Source organism: Mastigoproctus giganteus, chromosome 8 (genome assembly GCF_048544385.1).
Source record: "Mastigoproctus giganteus isolate SK-2022 chromosome 8, ASM4854438v1, whole genome shotgun sequence".
NCBI lineage: Eukaryota > Metazoa > Arthropoda > Arachnida > Uropygi > Thelyphonidae > Mastigoproctus > Mastigoproctus giganteus.
In genome coordinates this window covers 139,113,426-139,139,297 of record NC_143582.1, presented here as the reverse complement: position 1 = coordinate 139,139,297, position 25,872 = coordinate 139,113,426, and the positions used below count along the sequence as shown (strand labels likewise).

At 37.3% G+C, this 25,872-nt stretch overlaps 1 protein-coding gene across 4 annotated transcripts in view; it reads left to right on the top strand.

Moving 5' to 3' along the window:
- Window positions 1-16,047, top strand: part of Lamtor3 (Late endosomal/lysosomal adaptor, MAPK and MTOR activator 3) — a 118,562-nt gene extending 102,515 nt beyond the window's left edge. For all 4 annotated transcript variants that reach the window (XM_090379760.1, XM_090379763.1, XM_090379762.1 and 1 more), the window contains 2 exons: window positions 6,233-6,327; window positions 15,960-16,047. In XM_090379760.1, the coding sequence (XP_090235886.1) occupies window positions 6,233-6,306 (74 nt within the window). In that variant the 3' untranslated portion in view covers window positions 6,307-6,327; window positions 15,960-16,047. The remainder of the gene's footprint in view (window positions 1-6,232; window positions 6,328-15,959) is intronic.
- Window positions 16,048-25,872: the final 9,825 nt, after the last annotated feature.

The window sequence follows — 25,872 nt, the reverse complement described above, 5'->3', positions numbered from 1 at the left end:
TGTGTGTGTGTGTGTGTGTATACAGTGGAACTTCTCCATTACGAACTTCTATTTAACGAATTTCTCTATATTACGAATTTTTTCGCAAAACATTGCACCTTGAAACGAAATTACATGTAAAATTAACCCCATATAATGAAGTGTTAGTCTCTCTAAACTTTACAATAAATAGGGTAGATTTGTAAATTGATGTTGACTAAGGGGAAAATGAAATTTTCTGCGGTAAACCTTTAGCGTGCTGCGGCTGCAATACATAGAATGCTACCATAGTCAGATTTTAGTAACGCCTACTGAGTGACATTCGCTTCTCACCTCAACCGTACCATGTGACCTTCCTGTCAATCATTATATGATATGTCCGTTCTCATCTAACTGGACTCCCAGTAAATGATTTTTGTGATTTTTATTTTGATTTTTTTTATTTCATTCTTTTAAGAACAATTTGCCATCTATCACATAGGTTATATGCTCTTGTATTTTTTTTTCCTGAAAAGTAACATGCGGCATACATTAACCATAAATTTTCTTTCGGGTATAGATGAATGAAAGCAGAATAAAAGAAATTCACAAAGTCGTATATTTCTTCACAGTGATTGATAAGAAAGGTCACGTGATACTGTTGAATTGGCAAGCGAACATCATTGAGTAGGCGGTACTAACAATTCACTATATGGCCAGTGCAGTGAAGTTTGCGGTGTATGTATCGGCAAGAGCTGCAGTCCAGTAATTTTTACAATTAATGTCGAAGAGAAAGTGTTTAAGTATTAATGATAAAGTAAAGATTCTTCATGGTATTGACCAGCATTTTAAGAAAAAAGATGTTTTGGAGAAATATGGCATACCAGCAAGGAGCTTATCTACGATTTTCAAAAATCGAGAGTCAATTTTGAATGCAATTGAAGGAGGAGGAGCAGACAAGAAGCGAATTAAGTTGTGTATATACGAAGATGTTGATAAAGCTCTTCTAAAATGGGTGCAAATGATACATGAAAAGAATATACCAATATCAGGTCCAATGATTAAGCAACAAGCTCTGAAATTCGCACAGTCCCTTGGACATACAGAATTTAATTCGAGCACTGGGTGGCTAGATAAATTTAAGATGCGCCACAGAATTGTGGAAAAGGTTATTTGTGGGAAAGTGTTAATGTAAGCGAAGAAGATTGCAATAGTTGGAGAAACAACACCTTAAAGAATTTGGAAGAATATGAACCTAAGGATGTTTTTAATGCTGACGAAATGGGGTTATTCTTTAAATGTTTACCAAATAGAACACTTGCTTTTAAGGATGATAAATGCGCAGAAAAGAAAGAAAAGAAAGAATCACTGTGCTAGTTAGCAAATATCACAGGAAGTGAAAAATTAAGACTTTGTCATCGGAAAATCAAAAAACCCAAGATGTTTTAGAGGCACAAAGTCTTTGGAAGTTGACTACACCTTTAATAAAAAAGCATGGATGACAAGTGATACCTTCGAAGACTGGATATTAAAACTAGACAAGCGTATAAAAAAAAGGAAACTCGTGTTCATAACTGACAACTGTTCGGCACATCCTGCCAGTATTTCTGCCAAAGTGCGAAGTTGTTGTTTTTACCACCAAACGTGACGTCAAAACTCCAGCCAGTGGACCAGGGCATTATTAAAAATTTTAAATTTCATTATCGAAAGAGAATAATAATGAAGATTGTCAATGCGTTATCAGAAAATAGAAACTTGGAGGTTACAATTAACCTTAGAGATTGCATCTCTGAACTGGAAAAGGTTTGGACAAACGATGTCACTGAATACGCTATTCAAAATTGTTTTTCGAAAGCGGAATTTGCATTGAATACAGAAGTCGAACAACTGGACGAACAAGATGAACTGCCCCTTTCACAACTGAAAAACTTTTGTACATTATTAGAATTGTCCGGAAACATTAAAAATGAAATAACACTGGATAGTTATGTTTTTGTAGATCAAGATCTGACTACAACAGAACATCCAAATGAAAATGAAATACTGCTGAACAGTGTTAGACGCGACCATGATCACGAATAAATTAATGATAACGCTGAAGCCACATCAGAACAACCCGTAGAAAAGCCAACTCACGAAGAAGAGGGGAGGTTACCAGGTATATGAGCTCTCCGGAGCCTTCCCAGGACGCTGGGCCACCATAGGGAGTCAAAGGCTCCAGCAAAGTCGATGGATATAACTAGGAAAAATATTTGCGGTCACAGTTTTTGGTCGCTTAGGTGATATTTTCGAGTGCCTCAGGAACCGGTTCGCAAATGCTGACTTCCAGCGGGATCGCTGTTCACGCGACCTCCCGTTCAACGTCCTCTACCACATGACGAAGGCATTTCGGACCCTGCAATGCTATAAATGATTCCGATTCGTCTTTGTGCCCCCTACACCTCCTGCAAGTTTGTCACACTGGTAGTGAATCACCCTATATATATATATATATATATATAGAGAGAGAGAGAGAGAGAGAGAGAGAGAGAGAGAGAGAATCAGATCTAACATGCAGAAAATTGTGTAGGGGTGCCGTTATTAAAAATGGGTTGAAAACCGCTGCTTTAGGGTAAAATTTTATAAGAAAACACTTCTAACACAAAATTTTGTTTTGTTTTTCACAAACTAAAGAATTAAAATTAAGCAAACGTAATCTTCAAAAAGATTTTCCTTTTCTTCTTGTGGAAAATATTGAACTAGATAGAATAACTTTGATGCGCAGAGAACTTATGAAACCAAGTATAAAGCTTATATAGTACTCTCTAGACTGCGACTGACACTAAGCAAAATTCCAGTCCATAGTTCAATCAGTGTGCGAATATCGCTCAGTTCATTTCACGTGCCTTTCCTTTTAGAACATTCATTTATTGACTCCAGTTGAATGGATGCATATTTGTGTTAAGACAGGCTTTTCGTTTTCTCTCCTGGAAACTCCAGTTTTTTGTCCAGAAAACAGAAAATTGACCACAGAACACTTGCAATTTACAGACAGTGTATACAGAACAATATAGCCTTGGTCGTCGATCTCCTAAAACACTAATACAACAACATGTTAAGGCAAAAAAAATTGCAGTTTGTTTCCATGCAAGTTTGCATTCCAGCAGCAAACATGTTAATGAAAACACATACAGGATGTTTGTGTGGTTAACAGTAGCTTACAGTGCTGTTTATATGTGATGGAACTAATAAATTGCAACAATATGCTAATTGTTAGCCACACTGAAATAAAATGGTCTCCAAGGCAGAGTGCACTGGTGCCAAAGGTGCCCATTATTCTAGTAAACTATTGTGCAGGGAGGATGAGTGGAACAGGACCGAGGTATGTCTGCCAGCGGCAGAAGTTAGTGACATTGTAGAATGGATGTCCTCTTTTGTGGGCACAAAAGGTGATGTTGTTATACACTTTGGCACTGGTAACCTTAACTGTAAGAGATCTGCAGATTTATTTAACAAGTACAGGTCAGTGTTGAAAAAAAGTCGCGAGTTAGGGTTGAATTTGAAAGTGTCTGCAATTCTACCCAGATACGATAGGAGATATGATGAGAGCCTTGTCAATCAATTCACCCCTGGAGAGATTGTGCAAGGCTCATGTGGTAGAATTTTTTTTTCGGCGTGGCCTGTGCTTGCTAACAGCAGAGACTCTTTCTAAATGGAAGAATACACTTAAATAGAAAGGATGTAAGTATATTTGCATAATCTGATATCGATGATTCAACTGTTGATCCTGCTCAAGAAGCTAACAAACTGAGTATTTTGCATCTACATTCACACATGAGGAGTTATTCAGGTAGGGGAGTACCAGAGGTAATTTTAACTCTAACAGGGAGCTAAGTGATTTTGTAATAACTGAGAGCAAAGTGGAGGAGAGATTGTTGAAGTTAAACATAAGGAAGGCACCTGGGATGGACGGGATCTATCCACTTATCTTAAAGGAGGCAGCAAAGAAAGTAAGGAAACCCTTAGCCATAATTATGAAATCTTCCTTGGACTCAGGGGAGGTTCCCATGGACTGGAGGTGTGCAAATGTATCCCTAATTCACAAAGGTGGTTAAAAAGGTGACACAAATATAGACTTTGTCACCTTTTGAACCTCCTGGAGCACAAGTTAGTTTAAATTGTGCTCCAGGGAAAATAATGGAGTCATTGGTTAAAGAAGCATTGCAGGATCATCTAGACAAGACTGCAGTAATAATTAAGACAGCATTGGTTTGTTAAAGGGATGTCTTTTGTGGCCAATTTGATTGGATACTGTGATATGGTCACAATGGAACTGGATGCAAAAAATAACTTTGATATCGTATACTTGGATTTCAGGATAGATTTGTACAGCAATCTTCCATGTGCAACATGGAAGATTGCTGTACAAATTGGAGAGGTATGGCATTAAGGGCAAGTTGCTACAGTGGATAAATGGATGGTTGAGTGGGAGATGACAAAGAGTGGTAATCAATGGACACTGCTCTTTGTGGACTAATGTTATTAGTGGAGTTCCCCAGGATTCAGTGCTGAGCCCATTGTTGTTTTGTGTATTCATCAGTGATATTGATGAAGCTGTATCAGGCTTAATGTCCAAGTTTGCAGATGATACACAGGTTGGCAGGGTTATTAACGACAGTATGCTACTGCAATAGATAAGTTGGGCAAATGGGCTGAGAAGTGGCAACTGAAGTTTAACATTGACAAATGCAAAGTACTGCATATGGGTAGCAGCAACCCAAGAGAAACGTACTAACTGTGTGGTACTACACTCAGTAAAGTGGAGAATGAAAAATGACAGGGGGTAATTGTGCAGTTAGATATGAAGTTCTCTGAGCAGAGCAGGTCATGGAGTCTTGTCAATGATATGTAGGAATTTTGCTAGCAGGGCAAGGAGGTGATTATCCCATTGTGCAAGGCAACGGTCAGGCCCGACCTTGAGTACTGTGTACAGGTCTGAAGGCCTTGTTTTAGGAAGAATGTAGAGTTGCTAGAATGTTGTTTGTTTTTTGTTTTTTTGGAGCATTAGCAACTAAGGCCATATTGCTCCAGGATATGCGGTGGTCATTCCCTGACCTTTCCGCATCCTCCGTATTTGGTGGTGACGGGCTCGAACCCCGGTCTAATCAAGAAGCGTGTGCTACGCACTGCTGCTCCTTCCCACCTGGCTACGGAGGCGTCTTTGCTAGAATGAGTCGAAAGAAAGGCAACAAGATCGGTGAGGCAAACAAAGGTGGTGCTCTTACCAAGATAGGATTAATTTCTGCAAATTGCAGCACCTAGAGACTAGACACCTGCAAGGTGAACTGATTGAGAAGCATAAGGCCTTGAATGGGTTGAGCAAGCTCAGTGCTGATGGAATTATTCCTGTTTCTGATATTACGAACCTGAGGGAACGTAGATTCAAATTGAGGAAAGACAATTGTAGAATAAATGTGCAGAAATTTGCCTTTAGCCAGTGGGTAGTTGATTACTGGAACAGACTTCCATCTCTTGTTATAGAAGTTGATAGCTTAAATAAATTTAAGGCCAAGTGGATGGATGAGTAAAATAGTAGGCGGTGGGGGGTTGGCTGATGCTGCATAAACTTGCTTTCTTGCATCGTATACCTTAGCTAATGCTAACACTACACCACAAGGGTAGTGCTGTAATATCTTATCCTGGTTAAAACAAATTTCTAACAGTTTCAGATTGAAAATCAAAATTTGCAACAATTTATTTTCCTCTAACTTTTTAGCATTTTTTTTTGGCTTGTCCTATGGAAGCAGACTTTACAAGACACCCTGTATATTTGAATTAATATACCCAAAATTTTAATAATTTTTGATTGCTACTGCAATTAATACTCTTCTGTATAGTAAATAGCAATATACATGTTTAGGAGATATTTAGCTCTGTATATGGAAAATAAATGTTTATTTCAGTTTAGCATCAGTAAGGAAGAAAAGGGATAGAGTTTCATATGTACCAAGTTGCTAAATTGGAATACTTTAATAGAACAAAATTAACTCCATATAAAGTCACATTTGCATTTACATTTTAGCCTTGCAACTCTGTTGAATGTCTAGCTCAGTTTCCTTGTTGTAGGGCATTCTGTGCATGGTATTATACATGAAAATATGTATGCCTGGAAATTTTGAATTGTATTAAGGTCATTTGTTTATGTTTAAAATTCTTGTGGATAATAAATTAAGAAATTAGTTTCTGGTTCAGTTTGAAAATTTTGTGCTAATGCTATCATATTGACTTTTTGAAGGGATGCTTTTGAGTTTGGAATCTGAATTAGAAGATGTTATTCAAGATCTGAGAACTGCCGTTGATGTGGCATGAAATTGTTTTAAAATGTTTGAGGTAAAAAATCATACTGGTTAATTATTGTAATCTTAAATACAAATAATTATGAATTATTAGTTTAGATTTTTAAAATAGTGCTAGAATTCTTTAAAATTATAAGCATATAATTGCTTGTATAAATTCTTAAAATACAGTATATTAAATTAAAATTAGGTAAAAATTTGGATAGAAATTGACATTCCAGTCCTTCGTACCCTAATGCTTTGTGTTGAAATAAATAGTAGAAAGTGGAAAGTATATGAATGGCTACTATAAAATTTTTGTTCTTTCTCAGGTTATCCGGGAGTGTAATTTCCCACTCGTGCTAATGATGACATTGGATAACTGGGGCCGCCACACTACAAGCCAATATGAGCAGTGTTGGATTACTAATAGCAAAAACAGGTGCATGTATACATGCATTATACACTGATGCATTGATGAATTTTAAGTATTAAGTCATCTGATGAGGATATTGTATTGAAATCAGAAACATGGTGCCATTCAGACATAGGAGATGAGCAATTTGAATATGATGTGTACAGAAAGGATGTGTATTGGTGAAGGTGGCACTGGAGGTTTCCCTCAACTCTGTAAGTTGTCTTTTGTGGTGATACAAACTCTGTATAGCCAGTGGGTCTGTTGTGTTTAATGACTGGCCTTCTGATTCCTGTCCCTAGTTACGAGGAGGCTGGTTATCTGGATGCATTAAATGTCTACTTAGAGAGGAAAGCCTATGAGAAGAAAAAAATAATAAGCAGAAGAAACAGGGCAATGAGGAGAACAGGGAAAGAAGGGATTAGAGTTAGCAGTGTTTGCACTGTTGAGTAGAGTGTTCTGTGCTGGGGCAAGTTTCCCAAGTTAGCATTGTATCCTACCTCTGGGGACCAGGAGTTAGTAGCAGTGAGACTTGGCGGAGGTGATCCCGCACCAGTCGAGTAGTGCCACTACGTGATTCTACCCATGATCAGGTTTGCAGAGTTGTAAAAAGAAATCCCACACTGAGATGCAAAGAGCTCCAGTGTCCCCTTAAATCTACTCTGCAGTGAGGGTTAGCTTAAAGTTGATTCCACACTGGTTTGGGATACCAGTGTCAGTAGTGCTAATCGCTTGCTTGCTGTTGAATGACAACAAGTGGCTGGGTGTAGTTAGTTAGGTCACCAGTGTGGGCAGACATTAAGGAGGGGGGTGATGCTTTTGGTCACAAATCATGTAGAATCTAAGACAGTGCACTCAGTTAAAGTGGATAGCCATTGTAATGTTGCGTCAGTTTGGTGTGTTAAGGAGGGGGGGTGATGCTTTGGTCACAAATCACGTAGAATCTAAGACAGGGCACTCAGTTAAAGTGGATAGCCATTGTAATGTTGCGTCAGTTTGGTGTGTTATAAGCACTAGGAAAACAAAAATGTGAGTAGGAGTATGAGGACTAAATGACTGCCATGGCTATAATGAACAACTGTACAGCCAAATGGGGCACTTTAACTTTCCAGATATTGACTCCAGATTTGGGGGGGGTCATCACTCACACAGATGTATTGGATGGATGTTTTCTGCATCAGCATGTTAGAGAAGCAAATTGAGAATGTTGACTTTTCATGCTTGTTGTTTGTTTGTTATTTGTTTTTTAGGAGCATTAGCAACTAAGGCTGTATTGCTCTGGGTATATGCGGTGGTCATTCCCTAACCTTTCCACATCCTCCGTATTTGGTGGTCACTGGCTCGAACCCTGGTCTAATCAAGAAGCGTATGCTACACACTGCTGCTCCTGCCCACCTGGCTACAGAGGCACCGACTTTTCATGCATTAGGAATCTCAAGAAAAAGAAACAGAGTAGCAATGATTTTAATATATTGATGTGGGATTTACTTAAGTATATAACTGTTATCGTGGGTAAAGGGAAGGGATTTGATTTCATTTTTCTAAAGGTGGCTACATTGGTCTTGTGTGTATTGGTAACATCTACAATGATATTACCAATTGCAGTTTCTAAATGGGAAGTGATAAGGGAAGTAATCATATTAGCTGCTAAGCTTTTTATACCAACTAAAAGATATTGTTCAGGTTCTTTGACCTAAATGGTGTCAAATGAACTGATGTAACTAGTGGTGGAGAAGAAGGTATGAGATGGTTATAAATAATCAGGGCACATAGAAACCTATGTTAAGTAGAAATTAATTTGCGATAAAGTTACTGAAGGGGCAGGTAGGCAAGGTAAGACACATTATGAGAAGTCTTTGGCTAAGGAATACAAAGAAAAATAGGAAAAGAGTTCTTTGCATATGTTAATACTAGATGGATATGAATGGCTTAACTGTTGGTGATCCTGTTCAGATTGCTGACAAACTGAATAATTATTTTGCACCTACATTCACATGTGAAGTTTTTATGGTTGGAAATATCACATATACCAAGTTATAACTGGGAATAAATCTGTTTGATAACTGAGAAGAAAATAAAGAAATTGTTAAAGCTAGAAGTAAATGAAGCAGCCAGAGAGGTAAGCAAATATTTTGCCATAATTACGAGAGCATCCTCAGATTGAAGGGAAATACCTACAGGTTGAATATATGCAAATTTCTTTGATTCACAAAGGAGATAAAAAGATGTAATGATTAATTACAGGCCTGTAAGCTTGGCATTTTTTTCCAGGGAGGCACTGCTCTTCTTGGACTAATGTTGTTAGTGGCATCCCTCAGGGTTCAATGCTTGGTCCCTTACTGTTTACAGTATTTGTTAATGATATTAATGAAGAGAATATTAAGCTTATTGTGTAAATATGCAGATGATATAAAGGTTGGCAGAGTGGTTAATAATAGGCACACAGGCTGATAGGACAGCTCAAGGGGCTGTCTCGCTCAGTAAGATACAGGAATTTTTCCAGCAGGGACAAGTAGTTAATTATCCCATTGTAAAAAGCAGTGGTTAGGCTGCATCTTGAGTACTTCGTACAGATGTGGAAGCCTCATTTTAAGGATGTGGAACTGTTTTAATCTTCAAAGTAAAGCTAAAATAGAAATCCATAATAGTCTGTTTCATTTGAATTTTTTCTGTATGTAAACAAGTAGGAACATGTAGTCACTTTAGATCAGCTGTGGTGATCATGTCCTTGATTGTTATTTCAGCATGTGAGCAGAGTAGTCAAGAACGCATGGGTATTCTTACCATGAGAGACTTCAATTCTTGCAACTATGCACTAGGGCTTACAATACCGGGATCTTGAATACCGGGATCCCAGTCTTTTTTTTTTTTTTTTTTTTCAGGTACTGAAATACCGGTATTCATACAAAAAATACCGGTTTTTCGGTACTAATTTTAAAAAATTAATAATTGTTTATAATTTAATCACATAAAGTTTATAAAATCACCTTTATGTGATTATGATGTTGTTATCTCTACTAGCAAATGTTCGATAAATCATCGATAGGGACACCATGCAACATTGCCACCTGCCCACAATTCTTGGGCCACTTCATGTCTTGACTGTATCCTAACTCCCAAGTCCCGTTCCTCCACTACTGACTTTAGTTCAATTCCATGTGCATGAGTTATTTTAGGGTTGCTGTTCCCCAGGTGTAAGACCTTGCATTTTGCTGAGTTAAAGCATAGCTGCCCCTTTTCTGACCATCCTGGAAGTTTATCTAGGTCACTTTGAAGAAGCTCTGCTTGGCAGCGATTATTAACTACTCTACTGATCTTTACATCATCTGCAAGTTTAGACCCCACATCCTCCATCCCTTCAGAGATGTCATTTAAGATAATCAAAAACAACAGTAGTCCCAATACTGATCCTTGGTGTGAACCCCACTTCTTACATTAACCCAATCTTAAGAATAACCATTTATCACAACCCTCTGTCTGGTGCCCTCAAGCCATCGTGCTATCCATCTAAGGATTTTCCCTATGATTCCAGCCTGCTCCAACTTATAAAGTAATCACTCATGTGGGACTGAATCAAATGCTTTGCTGAATATAAACAATGTCAAAATTATTCCCTAAATCCAGCTCACGAGTGACCTGTCAAAATGGCTAACCAGATTTGTTAAACATGATTTTCCCTTTACAAAACCATGCTGTGAATCCTACAGAATTCCATTTCCATCTAAATGATCCTAAATTCCACCCTTTATCATTGCCTCCATGATTTTCCCTACTACTGAAGTTAGGCTGGCCGGTCGGTAATTTCCCGTTACACTCCTAGAACTGCCTTTATGTTCCAGTTTACACCAATACAACGGAATCTCTCTCTCCTGAGTCCAGTAATGCTCTCATAACTAGCCTTAATGGTTCAATGCACTCACTTGCCACCTCCTTTAAGATTATAGGGTATATGCCATCAACCACAGGAGCCTTGCTCGCCTGTAGGCACGAAAGTTCTCATTAAATAATCATTTGAAATGTCAACATCATTAATTACATTTTTTCAACTTCACTTCCATAATATCTCATTGACACAAAGGGTTTTTTAATGTAAATATCGATGCAAAGTAACTGTTGAGTTCATCCGCAACTTCAGCTATGCTCATTATCATCATCAGCCATTTTCAATCCACCGCAGGATGAAGGCCTCTCCAGCAACTTTCCAGTTCCTTCTGTTTTGAGCACTGCCCATCCATTTACTGCCCACAAACTCATGAATTTCATCTATCCATCTCCGCCTTTGTCTTCCAGGTTTTCTTCTAGCTCCTCTTGGATACCATTCTGTTATTTTCTTAGTCCGTCTGTCATCATGTCTTCGAGCTATGTGTCCTGCCAAAGACCATTTTAGTTCTTTAGTTTTGATAAGAATGTCCTTTACTTGAGTTTGCTGCCTAATCCATGTGTTTCTCTTCTTATCTAACAGTCTGATTCCCAATATAATTCGTTCCATTCTTTTTGTGAGTGCCCAAGTTTCACTTCCATAAGTTATGGTGGGGAGTATACATTGGTTCATTATTTTATGTTAAAGACAAACTGGGATATTGCTCTTCAGTATGTGACTATATTTCCTGAATGCTATCCATCCAAAATTTATTCTTCTCTTGACTTCCAGCCATTTATCATTATTACAGCTAATAACTTGTCTCAGATAAGTATATGACTCCACCTTTTCAATTACTGCTCCTTCAATCATTATTTCCCTTTCTGTGGCATACTTGTTCATCATTACTTTTGTTTTAGCCATATTCATCTTTAGTCCAAAATCCTTACTAACTGTGCATAACTGATTAAGATTTTCCTCTAATTCTTTGGGATCGTGGCTTATAACCACAATGTCATCTGCAAATCGTAAATGATTTAGGTACTCTCCGTTCACATTGACTCCTTTCTGCGACCAGTCTAATCTTCTGAAAGCTTCCTCAAGGGCAGCAGTAAACAGCTTCGGAGATATTGTGTCTCCTTGTCGAACTCCTTTCTCGATTTTAAATTTGCTACTGTCTTTGTCTAGTCTAATAAAGGAGGTAACACTTTCATATATTTTCTTCAAAATCATAATATATGGGGTATCTATGCCTTGTCTTTCCAGTGCCCGAAACATTGCCTTATGCTGCATGGAGTCAAATGCCTTTTCATAATCCACAAATGCCAGGCATAACGGTGTTTTATATTCATTTGCTTTCTCCATTAGCTGTGATATTACGTGAAGGTGATCCATAGTTGAGAATCCTGTCTTAAAGCCAGCTTGCTCTTTCAGTTGATTCTCATCAAGTATTCTTTCTAATCTGTTAGTAATGACCCTTGTGAACAACTTGTAGATGTGGGATAACAAGCTAATTGGTCTATAATTTCCAATTTCTGATTTATCTCCTTTCTTATGCAGCAAAACTATGATTGCATTATTCCACTGCTGCGTCACACCTTTTCTAATACACTTTGTGAAGAGCCTTGCCAGTTTTTGTGTTATGTCTCTTCCTCCCAATTTTAACAACTCTATAGTAACTTCATCTTCCCCCGGGGCTTTCTGATTCTTCATTTTCTTCAATGCATGTTCTACCTCATCAGGAAGAATATCGGGTATGTCGTATGTGTTGCTACTTTGCAATCCATCTTCCCCACTGCTGGCATCATTCCCTCTCCTTGTATAATTCTCTGTAGTAGTCTTCTGCTATTTGAATTATGCCTTCTCTGCTGTTTATAAGTACACCATCGCTATTCTTCAGTTTCAGTATCATTTGTCTTTCTGTATTACTGCTCATGGCTGCTATTTAAATCCTTTGTTTTCTCGTAATGCTTGTTCTACTTTTCTTGTGTTAAATCTTCATATGTCCTCTCTGAGTCTCTTTCTAATGGCTTTACATAACTCATATACTCAATTTTCTCCCTGTCAGTGTTTTTCTTGCTTTTCATTTGTCGTCTTTGGTTCATCATGACAAGTGTTTCTTGACTAATTTTTTCTTCTTTGGATTTCTTTTTCCCTATAGGTTTCTTGGGCTTTGTCACTTTCAAAAAGTTGTAATATTCCTCGTCAATATCTTGGTCCTCAGTAGTCTGCAGAAGCTCAAACTTGTTCTTAAGTTCAAGTACATACTGCTTTTTCTCCTCTTCTGTTATCTCAAAGACCTTTGTATTATTTACTCGAGTCAGTTTTTTCCTTTCCTTTCCTACATCTATATCAAGTGTGCATCTTACCATTCTGTGATCACTTCCAACATTTACCTTATTCAGAACGCTAACATCATTCACAATATATCTTCTGTTAGTGAGGATGAAGTCGATTTCATTAGTAGTTAATCCATTTGGACTCTTCCATGTCCACTTTCTGTTCACCCTTTTCTTGAAAAAAATGTTCATTGCTGACAGTCCTTGAGATTCTGCAAATTCCACAAGTCTTTCACCTCTTTCATTTCTTTCACCAATTCCAAAATTTCCTATAGTTTCCCTTTCTGCGCTGTTTTGTCTTTTTCCAACCTTAGCATTGAAGTTCCCCATAATAATAGTGTAGTGGGTTTTCTGCTCATCTAGAAGACTCAATTTCGGTGTACATTTCTTCAACCTCATCATCATGGCTCGATGTTGGTGCATAAATCATTATAATGTTTAACTTGTACCTCTTAGAAATCTTGAGCATTAGTCTTGACACACTTGGTGATGTACTTTTGAATTCCAAAATGTTTTTAAAATCTTTATGGACCAGAAACCCAACTCTACCTTCACTCCTTTCACTGTTTCCATTGGTGTACAGCAGATTTCCACTTGATAAACTTATAAGTGATTCATTTCTTCTTCTTGTTTCAGCCAAACCGATGATATTCCAATTCACATTTTCTAATTCCTTTTCCAGCTCTAATATCCTGTCAGCTATGCTATCTAATGCTATCCTACGTCTATTACATGAGGTTCCAATCTGATTTGTCCTTCTGTTCTTTGCATTTATATATGTGAAGAATTCCTTAACTGCACTCTTTGCTCTCTTCTTTATTCCTTATCCCCATTCTTTGCTCTCTCCCAGACTCAGTAAAGATACTATAATGAAAATTATACTTCACTTAATAAAACGTCTTTCTCCTTCAGAAAATGATGAACATAATTTAACCATGGAAGACCAACGTGGAACAAAACATCAGTATTCCGCAAATTCTTTCCAAAATAAGAAATTGTCCGACTCCAGTGAGATTTTAAAAGATGAACTTGAGTTGGAAATTAATGAAATACTTTTAACTATTTTTGCTAGAAAATATGGACTGAGGTCGTCTACAATTATTTCAGTACAATAGCACCATCCAGCATAGAATCCGAAAGGGCGTTTTCTGCTGCTAATCAAATATGTACCAAAATTAGATCCATTTTTAATGATTGTACTATTGATTGTCAAGAGCTCACTTTATTCGGAGAGGTAGTGTGGATGGTTAAACATAAATGAACTTTGCAGTATCAGTATGTATATTTTTTGTTCTTAGAATAACTGTATTTTAATGATTTTTTTTCAGAATATTTATTATTACAATAAAAGTTTATTTAAAACCTGAATTCAAGTAATTACAGTACTTGTTTTTTTTTTTCATTACTTTATTTTGCACAATTGTCATCAATTTATTGAGAAAAACATTTGTTTTTGGAATACCGGTATCCCGGTTTCATAAATTAAAAATACCGAAATACCGGTATTAAGATTTTGACCGGTATTGTAAGCCCTACTATGCACCTGTGAAGAGGTCCAATTGCAATGTTTAAGGCTTTTAAAATCAAGTAAACTAAATGTTAATAACATCCTTATTCTTTTTCAGACAATGCACATAAGGGGACATAAACCTGCATTGAAAAGCAATGGGTGCAATATATATATATAGAATAAAAATTTGCTTTCAGCCAGAGAGTGATTGTTAGAACAAACTTCCATATCAGGTGTTTTGGAAGTGGATAGCTTGAGCAAATTTAAGGATCAGACATATTATTTGAGGGGGGATAGATAGATAAGGTGGGTAGTTAGAAAAAAGTGTTCTAACAGTGTGAATTGTGTAGAATAGGTGTGTGTTTTTTTTTTTTTTTTTGTTGTAAATGCATTGAATTTTGAATATCAATGAATTTTTCTCTTTTTTGAAAAAAATTGGAATGTATCATAAATTTTAAAACATCTCTCTCTAATAAAACAGTGATTATATCTGAAATTTGTTTTTATCATTTTAGGCGCACTATAGCCCCTAATGTTCATTTCGAAAAAGGAGCTTATGCAATTCTAAATGAAAAAACTTAAAATAATCTGTAATCTTACTCTTCGGAAAAAAAATAAAATAAAATAATAATAATTTTTAGTGTCGTACAGCATAAATAAAGTCTGCTACATCTGTATGTATATATATATATATATGTGTGTGTGTGTGTGTGTGTATATATATTTTTTTTTTTAGCAAGTGTTTGTGGTTGTAGAAATCTAAACATATCTGATGCCTCACTGAGAACTCTGGATCATGCAGTTAGTGTTTTGAATAACAATATCAAGCCATTTTTTATTATTATTATCATTAGCCATATGGTGCAAGGAAGCCTGGGCCTTTTGCTGCACCAGCCAAAATAAAAACAGGATGCTGTAGATACTCTACAGCATCCCCCTCCCCACAACAATTTTGGCAACATAGTTTGACAGGCTTAGTTTTTTTGTTTTTTTTTTGTGCGCCTTGTGAAGTGATTTGTGCCAGTGGAAATGCATCAAATGAAGTTTTTGGACAATTTTCACCAGCAATGATGACTGTATCAACAATTGTATATTCTACTCCATAAGTCATCTGTAGCCATAACAAGTAAAATTGCCACTATTACTGTAATGATGTTGACCTTCATTTTCCCTCATAGCAAATGACAGTTGACCTATGAAAATGCATTTTACTCTCAAAAGAATCTTAATGTCTGGTCCAGGAGGGGGGGGGGGGATTTAAAATATGGGGAAAAAAAAGACACCTGTTAAAATGTTCATATCTGTACTGAAAAGTCTGTTGTTTTGCCAAGGTTATTTTATCTGTAATACTTCTGACCAGGGTGTCAACAGCAGTGGGTTTCCTTTTTAAAGAGGTGTCCATTAAATAAATGAGGTTTGTTTGTACATATTACTAAATGGGTTACATTAGTTTTTGTTGATAAATAATGTTTAGCTTATATAAGAGATTCTGTACAATGCTGATGATATATATTGTTATTTAAAACTTTTTTGATATTTTACTTTTATTTATTTTCATATGCAGAACACCATTGTCAATATTTCAGAAGATGACTTTACATATATATATTTATGAAGATATATTGTATAGTAATTATTAAAACCTTGCCATTTCAATGTGCATTATGTAATTTTTGCGTGCACTTATCTGAAATTTCATTTTGATAACAGTTTAGAAATATGTTCACATGGAAGTTCATATTAAAAAAAAATTCGCATAAGACTTTAATTTCATATTTATTGCCAGTGTTCGTGAAAGTTTAAACATTTCACTTTTCTTATTTGTATAGTTGGTTAAATAAATATCAAGAAAAAAAAATTCACAGTAGTGTCCTCTGTAAATTCTTTACTACCACTTACCATTTTTACCATTTCTATTCTGGTAACAGCTACATGACACGTTTAATTATGCTGCCACACCTATTAATCCTCTATGGTGGTTTGATGTAATTAAATTCATCTTGTTCTCTCAAACAGCTTATCGAACCAGAGGGATTGACATTTTTTGATGGTATCTGTGAAATAAAGTGTATTGTTTTGCATCTACTAACAGGCAAATTATGTAATAATACTGATCTCATTGCTCTTCTCTCTACCCATTCCAACAGATGCATGTCCTTTCTAAAATGAGGCTTCCAGACCTGTATGCAGTACTCAAGATGAGCCTTATACAATGGGTAATCACCTCCTTACTCCTGCTGGCAAAATTCCTGTATGTCATTGACTAAACCCCATGAACTGTCCTAGCAGCTCATCTGCACTGCTGGAACTTCAAATCTGACTGTACAATTATCCCCCAGGCCTTTTGTTTTACCCTTCCCTGAGGTTCTACCACACAGTTGTTTGTTATTCTTTGATTATTGCTACCTTCCATTTGTCACTGTTAAACTTCTATTAACACTTTTCAGCCAGTCTGCCTAATTTTTATAGATCTTGTTGCAGTACTATCTATACCTTGATTACTGTCATTAACTACTCTGCTAACCTTTGTATCATCTGTAAACTTAGGCATTTATCCTGATATGCATTCTTTAGTATCATTAATAAATATTGAAATCAACGATGGTCCCAGTGCTGAACCCTGGCAACTCCATTAATAACATTAGCCCAGAAAGAGTAGTGCCCATTTGATAACCACTGTCTTCTGTCCAACCAACCTCTTGTTCATAGTAGTAACTTATCCCTAATGGTACATTGTGCTGATTTATACAGCAGTCTTTTGTGTAACAGTATCAAAAGATTTTTGAAAATCTAAGTACAGTGGATTCCAGTTATTTGGGCAACTGGTTAATCGGGACAGCCATTTATTTGGGGCAAATCTTAAAAAACAGAACCCAGTCGAAAAATAGCCAGGGTTAAGAAAGGCTTAAATTTTGCAAATTGCAGCATCTGGAGACTAGGCACCTGCAAGGTGATCTGATTGAGGTGTATAAAGCCTTGAATTGTTTGAGCATGCTCAATGCTGATGGGATTCTTCCTCTTGCTCAGAATAATCACCTGAGAGGGCATAATTTTCAAATTGAGGAAAGACAGATGTAGGATAGATGTGCGGAAGTTTGCCTTTAGCCAGTGGGTAGTTGGTTGGTGGAACAGACTTCCATCCTTTGTTGTGGAAGTTGATAGCCTAATAAATTTAAGGCTGAGCTGGACAAGTATTTGAAACGAACGGAGGGGTGAAAAGGGAGAGCGTTTTTTTTTTACTTTTTTTGTCAGTGTTGCTTAAACTTGCCTTCTTGCATCATATGCTAATGCTTACTTCGCTTAATCGGGGCAGGAGACCACAGCACTGGAGATTACCCTATGATTGTCTCTGACCATATCACATGGTTCGGTCGGATTTCTGGAGGTCACAACCATAAAACATTAAAAACAATTAGCAGTCACCTGTTTATTGGGCTTTTCTGTTAGTGCAATTTGTGATAATACCGACAGCTGGAATTCTGTGGGTTATTATAGTGAAATGTGTTTACACTTCCATTGAATCTTCAATCATATAAAAATATTAATTTTCAGAATCTTCTCTTCATTCCTATTTTTAAAGCTTCGTAACTTGTTACTTCATTCTTACTGTCACGTATCGTGTTACTTGCAATTTGTGTGTGTGTGCCGTGTTCTTTGTTATTGATTGCTTATCTTTTTACTGTTTTAAATTTAAACCCCACCAAATATGTCAGTGAACAGAGATGTCAACTAGTTAGTGTACATATTACCGTACGTATTAATTATTCCGATTATTATGTATATTCTTCCGATTTTCATGTATCATTTAATTTTTTAATTGGTAATGTAATAAAGGGTAAATTTGTGCTTAATATATCTTTAGTTTTATAGCCTGTGGATAATATTCCTCCTATTTTTGCCAATTAGAATTGCTGTTTAATAGAATTAAAATTCAATTCACAAACGTGATCACAATGACCGGTGCATACTACACATCGTATAGTGAACAGTACTTTACTATGGTGAGCCCATTGTGGAGTGAACCAATTGTAAAGCAGGGGTCCATTGTCGTGAACCTTCAGATAATTGGGGCAGCCACTTATTTGGGCCAAAATGCACTAGTCCCGATGTGGCCCAAATAACCGGAATCGACTGCATATGATGTCAAAATTATTTCTTGCATCTAGTTCCTTTGTTACTGCTTCATAGTATCTAATTGGATTGGTCAGATAAGATTACCCCTTAAAAAATCCATGCAGTTGTTGCCATATAACTGCACTGTTCAATAAGCAGATAAGCTTGACTGTACAGTTGACGAATTCTCCTACCACTGTCTTGAAATTAATTTGTCCATTATTGACAGGATTCAAGCCTGGACATCTAAACAGGTAGTAACTCTATCAGAGATATTACACTTGCCAACCAATTTAAGGTTTTTACCATAGAAAAATATCTTATCCATATGTATCTCATAGTGCTGAACATGAATATGCCCTTAAAATTTTGCTGTCACATGTGTTTTGAAAAATTAAGATTTCTGTTTTAATAGTACAGTCTAACAAATGTAAATTTTTATTAGCTTAATGTATTTAATCTTGATTTCCAGTTTATTTTCTTCTGTCGTAAGTGTCCAGTAGTAATCAGCAAGCATGTTTGTCAAATACCACCACTTTGCTTATTGGAGGCTTGAAGTGGTGGAACCCATGTTTAGTCTCCAGAACTAAGTTCCGATCGACCCATTCCCATCTCTTCCATCATGCAGTATGACTGATGACTTTTGAGCTTATAATAAACATCATGGCGAGGTACAATCTTCCTTACATTTCGAGGGTACAGCTCTAAAATGGTGTTCGCAGGCCAGCCACTAGGTTAGTACACTGGACTGGTGCGTAAACCTATTGGTAACTTTTTAGGAGGCTTCCGGATCAGCTAGTGTATAATCTTGCTACCTCTACTCTGCCAGATAATGATTGGAGGGAGTCCGAGTAGTGTGTATGTGTGTGGGGGGGGGGGGACATTGCCGAGGCCATGTTATGTCGAGGATCTGGGTATATTCTTATGTGTATGCCATGTCCAAAATTTCATTACTTTGTACAGCATGTACCCCCCACTTTTGCATTCTATTGAATATACCATGAATTGTCAAACTAATAGAGTAAGCTTATCTATGAAAAGATCTAAACCTACCATTCACTTCCTAGTTCATTTCACAAATATACGTGGTCTCAATTCTAATCTCAACGATGTCCATTTCTACTTGCAGTTAAAATGCAAGCTCTCAGCTGATGGACCCTCATTTTATAATGGAGTTACTAGTTCAAGAAGCATTGCAGGATCATCTACACAAGTCTAGTTATAGTTCAGGCGCAGCATGGGGATTGTTAGGGGGAAGCCTTGTGTGACCAATTTGATTGGATACTATGATGTGGTCACAGGAATTGGATGCAGAAAATTTTGATATCATATACTTGGATTTCAGGAAAGCCTTTCATACTGGGGCACATAGATTGCTATACAAATTAGAGCAGTATAGCATTGAGGGCAAGTAGCTACAATGGATAAAGGGATAGTTTAGTGGGAAACAACAGAGAGCAGTAATCAGACTAATGTTATTAGTGGAGTTCCCCAGAGAGACTAATGTTATTAGTGGAGTTCCCCAGGTTTTGGTGCTGGGCCCATTGTTGTTTTGTGTATTTATCAGTGATATTGATGAAGGTACATCAGGCTTAATGTCGAAGTTTACAGATGATACAAAGTTTGGCAGGGTTGTTACTGACTATGCTTCTGCAGTAGGATCTAGAAAAAGTTGGGTAGGTAGGCTGAAAGGTGGCAACTGAAGTTTAACATTTCCAAATGCAAATTCTGCATATGGAAAGCAGTAACCCCAAAGTAATGTACCAATTGTGGACAACTACACTCAGGTTAGTAGATAATGAAAAAGACGGTGGCTATTGTGCAGTCAGATATGGATTTTCTGAGCAGTATGGGCAGGTTGCCAGAAAAGCTCAAGGTCTTGTTTGTGAAAAAAATTTTACAAGCAGGGATGATCGGGTGACTCCATTTGTACGACGGCTGTTTCGTTGCTATGGAAACGAGTGACGAGTTTTCTGTCTAGGAACATTCCCCCACCTTAGTTTGTGCAAGAGCATTGTGTAGTGTTCATTATAACAGTTATGTGAAGTGTGTTTTATGATGGGGGATCAGAAAGATAATTCTTTAGTTATTAGACAAAGAATCGCGATTGAATTTTGTGTAAAGTTAGGCAAAAGTGGTCAGAATACGTTTCAGATGATTCAAGAAGCAGCCTTGAATAGAATGGCCGTATTTAAATGTAGGAAGCATTTTAAGGATGGAAAAAGAAGCATACAAGATGAATAAAGAAGTGGCCATCTATCAACCTTAGTGAACGATGAAAACATTGAGGAAGCTGAAAGGTTATTGAAAGAAAATACACATTTATTGTTTCGTGATCTGGCAGTTCAGTTGAACGTTGGTGTAACAAGATGTCACGAAATGAAATCGTAAAGATGTACCAACGTGTTTGTGCAAGGTGGGTACCATGCAAACTTATTGCAGAACAAAAAATGCCGAGTTGAACTTTCTCAAACCTTTATTGACAAGGTGGAAGAACCTGACTTTTTGAATAAAATAATCACGATGTGACGAGTCCTGTATTAAACATTTTGATCCCAAGTCCAAACAGCAGTCAAGTATATGGAAACACCACGATTCACTGCCTCCAAAAAAAATTGAGTTTCTGGTTCAAAAAAGTTGATGATTTTGTTTTTTTTGACGCCCACAGAATAATACTGCGGTACTGGGTTCCTGAAAAACAAACTAAATGGAGAATATGCTAACACGTGAGTTTACCGCAAAGGAGCAATTCGCAAAACAAAAAGACCAGGACTGCTTAATCAAGAATGGTTGCTTCAAGATAACGCTAGGCCACATATTGCACAACCAGCAATTCAAGCTTTAGCAAAAATTGGTCATCCACTAGACCACCTTCCACACAGCCCAGACCTCGCACCATGCAATTTCTGGGCTTTCCCTGGGCCAAAAATAGCAGTTTAAAAAAATTTAATACAAATAAAGAACCAATGTAAAAGGTGTATAGAATGTGAAGGATGCTATTTCAAAAAGGCGACCCATACCAACCTCCCAAGTGACTCAGACTCAGAGCAATGATCTCAGTCCACGTATTTTCGGAACAGCACTCGTATAAGGCAATGGCCACACCTCGAGTACTGGATGCCTCGTTTTAGGAAGGATATAAAGCTGTTGAAACAAGTACAGAGCAGATAATGAGATTGGTAAAGGGTACAAAGGGGTGCCTTACCAAGAAAGGCTTGGGTTCTGCAAATTGCAGCATCTCGAATTAGCCACCTGAGAGGTGATCTAATTTAGTTGTATAAGGTCTTGAATGGTTTGGGAAGCTCGATCATGATGGGATTCTTCGTCTTTCTCAGATTACTTGCCTTGTGGGGACATAAATTCAAATTGAGCTAAGGCAATTGCTGAATAGATGTGTAGAAATTTTCCTCCAGCGAGCAAGTGATTGATTGCTGAAACAAACTTCATCTGTCGTGGAAGTTGATAGCTTAAATAAATTCAAGGAATAACTAGACAAACTTCTGGAGTGAATGGATGTGGAAAGGTTTTTTTTTTTTTTTTGCTGATGCTGCATAAGCGTGCTTTGTTAGGTTTTTAGGAACATCGGCAACTAAGGCCATGTATATTATGTTTGTTGATTTTCTGTTTGCTGGACACAAAACCTGTATTTCTGAGAGCAGTAACCATTCTACCCTTGCCTGAGACCGACTGACTCGGTCGCGACTTAGTCCCATAAAAATTTCTCTCATCGACTGGATTCGAACTCAACTGTTTTCCACCTGGTGTGGTGAGGATGGTGATCTTACTAACTGTGCTACCCCAAAAGGGCATGCTTTCTCTCATCAAATGCCTCTGCTAATGCTGATATGGTCTGAGTTGCTGATGGTTCTTAAATATTACAACCAACTCTGTCCTTGCAGCCTGTGAATATGTCTTGGGTTCAAAATCAGTCAATGATGTGAGGAACAGATATGGAACTCTGTTGTCGATCAGCTTTTCAGGGCGCAAAAGGTAATGTTAACTTTTTCATTAATGATATTATAAATAGGAGATCTAGGGGAAAGTTAAAAGTACATTGCAACGTTGGGAAAAAGTTGCAAGGTAGGATTGAATTTGAAAATGTCAGATAGGAGGAAGTAGGTATAGAGAGCCTTGTTTATCAATTCGGCCATGGAGATTATGTACAAGGCTTATGAACTGGAGAAACTATACAGTGATGGGATAAACTTAAATAGAAGGGGTGCATAAATATTTACTAATCCTATTGTGGCAATGATAGGCGAGGCTGAAAACTGCTGTATACATGCACCTGTTCTTAATCTTAGTTACACTAACACAGCCCATGCATTTGCTTGTAGACTAAAGCTAGGAGCAGAGTAAATGAATCTGAAGTACTGCTTAGGTTATTAAATTCAGACATTGTGGGGTCATTGGATAAGCTGTCACTCAGACATATGGGATGCTGAATTTGAATATGGGGAGTACAATGTATACATTAAGGACTGCAGAACAGGAGGGGGGGTATGCTGTTAAGAAGCTTATAAAATCTAAGGATGTGTCCAGTTGACATGGATGGCCAGTGCAACATTGAGCCAGTTTGATATGAAATAAGCACTGGGAAAATGAAAATGATAGTAGGAGTGTGTTATGGGCCTAATGACTGATAGGTATACCAATCAACTATGCAGAGTAATAAAGTTGGCCAGAATGTACTGTGTTTAGGGATTTTAAATTTCCAGGTGTTGATTGCAGTGCAGTGACTGTTTTCTACAGCATCACATTAGAGAAGAAACAAGTCGAAGCAATATTCTTGGTCTTCTATTACCAGCGATTCTGCATGCAAGGATCTGCAGGTAGAAGACGCATTTGACAGTGGCAGTGATCACAGTGTATGGAATTTATTTAAAGACATAATTCCTCAAAGGTAAAAGGAAAGTCATTTGCTTTGTAAGGGGGACTAGAATGGTCTAACAGTTTTTAAATTCTGTGCAGTGGAACGAACTGATTGTTACCAACAAGTTCTAAATCGAAATTTCGGGGAAATAATCATAGAAGCTACTAGGCTTCACATACCAATTAAGAAATATTGTTCAAGGCTTAGACTTAAGTTTATGCCAGATGAAATGATGAGACTTGTGGCAGAGAAGAAAAATCCATGATATGCATATAAATTATCATATGATACAGCCTATGGTATACATAAATTGGTCTGTATTCAAAATCACAAAGAAAGTTACATAATCTAAGGCACATTACGAGAAACCTCCGACAAAGAATTCGAAGAACAGCTGAAAAGACTTCTGTGCTTATATAAATAGTAGTTGGAAGTGTGGGAATCACATTCGTGCACTTAACTGCTGATGATTCTTCTCAGGTTGGTGTCAAACTGAATAGGTAATTTGCATCTACATTATTATTTTTTTTATTATTATTATTAGCCATATGGTGCAAGGAAGCCTGAGGCTTATGCTGCACCAGCCAAAAAAAAATTTGAGTTACCCTGTGTTCGCACATGAGAAATGCTCATCGAGAATGGGATGCTAGAACTTAATCAAACTAATGGGAAGCTAAATGATTTTGTAATAACAGGAAAGTGAAGAGAAATTGTTGAAGATGGATATAAAAAAAAAAGGCATTTGGGCTGTATGAAATCTATCCAATTATATTAAGCGAAACAATATAAGAGGTAAGCAAACCATTAGTCATCATCATGAGAGTATCCTTTGATTCAGGGTAAATGCTATGGACCGGAGATTTATGACTGTGTCCCCCAATCCACAAAAGGTGATCAAAAAGTAACCATGAGTAATTACGGATCTGCTAGCTTAACATCTATTCCAGGGAAAGTAATGGTGTCACTGGTTAATAGCTGACTTGGCGCATTATGGCCTTAGCTGCCAATGCGCCATTAAAAATCAAATCAAATCAAATCAAACTGGTTAATAGACGACCGTCTAGACAGAAATAAATTATATTGCAATTACAGAATAGTGCCGTCAAATCTAATCAACCTGATTGGATACTGGATACTGCGATGCAATAACTAAGGAACGTTATGAAAAAAAAATAATTTTAATATCATATACTTAGATTCAGATAGCCTTTTGATTGCGGTACAAATTGGAGCAATATGCCATTAAAGGCAAGTTACTGCTAGGGATAAAGGGGTGGTTCAGGGAGAAAAAAAGAGAGTGGTTATCAATGGGCACTGTTCTTTGTGGACTAATGTTATCGGTGAACCCCTCCAGGGTTCAGTGCTGGGCCCATTGTTTTTAATTTTTATTAATAATATTGCGGTATATCTAGCTTAATGTCAAGGAAGCTACTGCAACAAGATCTAGGAAAATTAGGATGATATGCTGTGAAATGGCAGTTCAAGTTTAATCTTGACAAACGTAAGGTACTGCATGTAGGTAGCAGTAATTTCTTTTTTTTTTTTTTTTTTTTTTTGTTAATTTCATTTCCACTACACTGTGTGGTATTGCACGTTAACTTAGTGGAAATGAAAAAGCCCGGAGGTTATTGTGCAGTGAGGTATGAATTTTCTTATCATTACTGTATATACACGCCGCCACTATAATAATATAAACAAGAACTTTGTTAATGGTATACAGGAACTTTGCAGTCAGGGATAAGGAGGTTGTTATTCCATTGTACAGACAGTGGTGAGGATACAAATGGAATGCTCATATTTGGAAGGATGTAGATTTACTGGACGAATGCAGACACTGGCAATGTGAAAGGGATGCTCTTACCAAGAAAGGCTTCATTTCTGCAAATTGCAGCTTCTGGAGACTAGCCTCCTGAAGTTGCAATTTGCAGCCTCCCAATTTAGCAAGGTTAAGTTGGCTCAAGTCCGATTTTTTTTTCACAATATGTGAGGAATTTTTATGGTCTCTTTTAACTGCATGGCTGATTTTGTTGATCATAGGGAAGATTATAGGTTTGGTTGGAGCAGTTTCGAATTTTTTCAAAATGCTTTTTTTTTTTTTTTTTTTTGTAGCTGTTGGCGCATCGGCTTCTGTGGCCATAGTGCACCGCCCAAGGTTTTTGCAGTACTTTGATCCAAGCCCGAGGCGGGATTTGAACCCGCGACCTTTGGGTTGCCAGGCAGGCACCTTACCCACCTGGCTAGCCCGGTCGGCTTTCAAAATGCTATCACATCCTTGATGTCTCTCAAAACAACAGTGCTCCTGCTCTTACGCTGATGTGCTGAGTAACTCAAAACCTAATTCATCCAACACAAACAGGGTATCAGTAACAAGAAAGAAGACCCTCATAAAGCAACCACACTTGATAGTCCTCAGACCCATTCACCCAGAGCCTACACAAACCTGTGAGGAATTAAAGACTCTAATTACAGAATTGACCAGAGACTTCAAATA